The 3835-nt window shown below is 43.1% G+C and overlaps 1 protein-coding gene across 1 annotated transcript in view; it reads right to left on the reverse strand.

Moving 5' to 3' along the window:
• Positions 1–327: 327 nt before the first annotated feature.
• EPN2 (epsin 2) overlaps positions 328–3835 on the reverse strand; it is a 20747-nt gene continuing 17239 nt past the window's right edge. The window contains 3 exon segments of the mRNA XM_010081856.1: positions 328–694; positions 2276–2491; positions 3435–3527. Of these exon segments, the coding sequence (XP_010080158.1) occupies positions 357–694; positions 2276–2491; positions 3435–3527 (647 nt within the window). The 3' untranslated portion in view covers positions 328–356.

Below are 3835 nucleotides of genomic sequence, written 5' to 3' on the forward strand. Positions count from 1 at the left end.
CAGCACATCATCTGACATCTACAAAATAGCCAACGGAGTTTAAAATGGCAGGCTCTCCCTAGAAAGTGTATTGAAATGATTAACAAAGTAACAAAATGGGCAGAATCTAACTTTGGTGAAAAGTCTGAACATTTCACATAATGCTCAACAAGCCAAAGTAAGGTACCATCTGTAGCAAAGACTAGATTTAGATTAACTGGTAAGTAGAGACAACTCTTCAAAGATCATAACTGTAAACTGCAAATCTACTTCCAAGTCTCTTACACACCGCTCAGTCCACACAGGCCACGTTCATTTCGCTGTAAAGACTTCAGCCTGGAAACACTATGAAAAGAAAAGTTCCTTTAATTGGGTCTTTATAGGAGAAAAGGGTTAGTTGTATTTGTAGACTGGGATGCTGACGGCGGGATTCCTGTACTGTGAAGAGGTTGGGTCATTGATCCTGCAATGCTCACGTTCAGCCCCTGGCCCATTCTCGTTATAGACGGCACAGTGCCCATGGCTGGTATTGGCGCCATTCCCACAGGCACCGGGGCCATAGAAGGCAGAGGTATTGGCTCCATGCTTATCGGTGGCACGGCACTGAAAGAAGGGCTGGTTCCCATCACAGGACTCGCTCGCATCTGATTTAGAGTGAGCGGCTGAGGCTGATTCACTTGGAAGGGGTTGATTGGAGTTGGTGCTGTAGCAGCGCCTGGTTTTGAGAGAAGAAGGGGGAAGACGGAAAGAGATCGCACCTCCATAAATACCAGGTTCTGGAGATCATATTTTCTGGCAAAGAATGCACCTTCTGTACATCCCCGCATGCTCCCAACCCCAAAACACCCTGCGGTAAAACCTGCGTGGATGCCATTCCGCAAACTGGGGCTGCACTGGTGCACAGTCTGTTTCCTTGAACCTGCCGCAAAACATCTCCTTGCTGACCAACAGTGTCCACTTCTGACAGTAGTCACCAGAGAGACAGGTTCTAAATGTGTTTACCTGGAACATGCCCAGCCATGACGCCCAGATCACTAATTCTTTTTTTAAATGCTAGTTCAAATTTGCATTACGGAAGAGAACTGCAGGCTCTCTGTACTCCGTCGCTGCAATCTGGCTACTGTAGATTTGGGCATTTGCTTCAAGAGCTCATCCAGTCAACTCCATTTAGAAGCTGTACATGTTTCTGGCACTGAGTTTTGACAAGAATTCATAAAGTAAACAAGTTGTTTCCGAATTACAGTGGTGCTAGAAAAAGCAGAGAATAACTTTCCCAGCGTTTGAGGTTCTCTGGACTGCTGCCAACACTCCACATTCCTTTTACCGTATATGTGTAGCGTCATTTGGATGGCCCAGTGACCCCTTATAAACTTTTTGTAGTAACCGGTAATGGCAGATACACAGACTTCCTCTTGCTAAACACTGCCAAGGCTGTTTAGAGTTACTGTTTTTTTCCTGCCCAAGGAGTTTAATAAACTGTCTTTTTCTCCGTTGGAAGAGTGAAGAAAATAAACACTGACATAGCATTTTAAAGTATTTCACCATCCTCATGTCACAAAGAAATTTCAGTGCATATAATAGCTTTTAAAAAATACGTACATCTTCCACGTGTTTAGTGTCACCATCTAAGTCTGCTACAAGTAAAGGCTCACTTCTAACGGGGGCCAATTTACAGAACTGCCTATTTTTTTCAAAATATACTGAGAGTGTGTTTTGATCAGAACTGGTTTATTGTGCTAGCCTAAAGACAGCCTAACCAGCAACCCACTAAATTACACTGCAGAGCTGGCTATCTGGAGCCTCAGGTTGCAGTGAGAGATGCTACTGTGCCTGCTGTAGCACAAGCAAAAGGGTAATCCTTGCCTGCTTCCACAAGAGCCTCCTACTTATTACCTTCCCAAGGGATTCTCTGGTGGCACACATTCACCTTTTACCTGTTCTGACAATCAATCAGCTTTAGCTCAGCCATTTTTAATAACCCAAAGCTGCCTTCTAACAGAGATCATTTTGAGAAAGAAAAGATAAAAGTGTAAGAGAAACTGCTTGAACAGAGCTCAGCCAGCAGATCAGCTCCAGACACAAGAGCAGAAACTCTGTGCTTTCAGGGTCTGGCAGAACGCCTTGAAACCATGATGCCTCACCCTCCTGCTCTCAGTCATGATCTGCTGGCTGAAATAATCAAGAAAAACAAGCCAAAACCAGCTTACATTAAATCAAATAGGACTGCGTTATGCAGAGTTTTCCTACAGGAAAGGAAAGCTAACACAGAAAACCGAAGGAACGCGCAGAAACAGACCTGGTGCCAAGAATGGATTCAGTGAAGTAACAGGTTGCGGTGGCTTAGAAACCAGGGAATCCAGGTTCACCAAAGCCGCATTGGGGCCCAAAAAAGACTCAGGGGTTTTCCGAGCTGCGCTTTGTTTGCCTGATGTCACGCTTGAGTGTTGGGAATCAAAGAGATCAGGACTTGTGGTACCGCTATGCTGAGATGGCAAAGTGGAACCTGATTCAGCTGAAACAACACAAAGAGAAAAACAAAACACTTATCTCACTGATCTACACAGCCAAGTAAAGAAAATCCTGAAGTCTCCAACAACAGAAATGTTTTGAAGTCTGATGTTTGCATTAGTCAGATTTAACCGCTTCAGTACGTTACACCCTTATAGCATGCAAGCAGATAAATGTTCTTTAGAAGAGTATGAAGAAGCTACAGTTAAGAGTTGCAGTGCTCTACTGAAGGCGCTCCTTTGATTTGCCCTGATGAATATTCTCTCAGCTATGCTGCAACAGATGGGACTAACAGTCTCCAGGGAAAAGATATTCAAAAGCCTTGGCTTCTGCCCTTGTGCTACACCACTGCTGCACCCTTCCTAGCTAGATTCCACCCAGCTTTTCTCTTTTGTGTTAAAGCAACCTAGCCCAGCTTCAAATTAGTCACCATTCTTTCAGGCAGAACCATCCTGAAAGTACACAGTATGAAAGCACTTAGACATTCAGGTCTGTCAGTTTTTATTTTAGTGACTAATGACCAAATAAAAAATAAAGCATTCACAGACGTGTATTTTCTCATCTTCCTACTATTGTTACACACTAGAATTTACAGATTTGAGAAATTCAGTCAACATCATTCTGTTTGACTCTCTGAGCATAAGCCATACTCCAAACATGCTGGATACTGTGAATTTAGAAGTCAAACAGATTTATGGGTCAATGCAGCCAAAGGTTACAAAGTGAAATTCTGTGGCTTACAATGCAAAAGGCCCATTCCCCGTAAGTTCATGCACAGGCCAAAATGTTAACAAACTTTTACTGCTGCATTATCACCTGCTTTAATCTTCTCCTTAGTGAAAGTAGTTTGTTTCTTTTTTTTTTTTTTAATAAAATTTAAGAATAGAGACATTTGTTGCTGAGACTATCAACCCAAACTGTCCGCATGCTAAGAATTTGATTCATACCTGGCTTTTTGGAAGTTCGAAGTGTGTCAAATTCAGAAAAATCATCTTTAACTGTACCATTCAAATTACTGAAGAGGTCAAAAGATGTACTTCCTGTTCAAAACAACAAGACAGCCCTGTCATTAACAGATCTTCGGTTACATCATGCACCTGATCCTACTGAAAGCAATTCCTAACCCACTCATGTTACCAAGAACCCACTCTGTCTGGTTCCAGGGCAGCAGGTCAGATCAGCTTGAGTGCTCCTACTCGTACCCAGGACCAAGGAGAAGGATGGTGTTACAGAACTGTCCTTTCTTACAGCATTAGCCAACTAATTCAGAGCAATGTGCTTTTAAATCCCAGTGGAAGGCACATCTTAGTATGCCGGGTTTTTACTGAGTGTCTGCACTGCAGAGGCG

This window comes from Pterocles gutturalis, unplaced genomic scaffold, assembly GCF_000699245.1.
Source record: "Pterocles gutturalis isolate BGI_N339 unplaced genomic scaffold, ASM69924v1 scaffold2944, whole genome shotgun sequence".
Taxonomy (NCBI): domain Eukaryota; kingdom Metazoa; phylum Chordata; class Aves; order Pterocliformes; family Pteroclidae; genus Pterocles; species Pterocles gutturalis.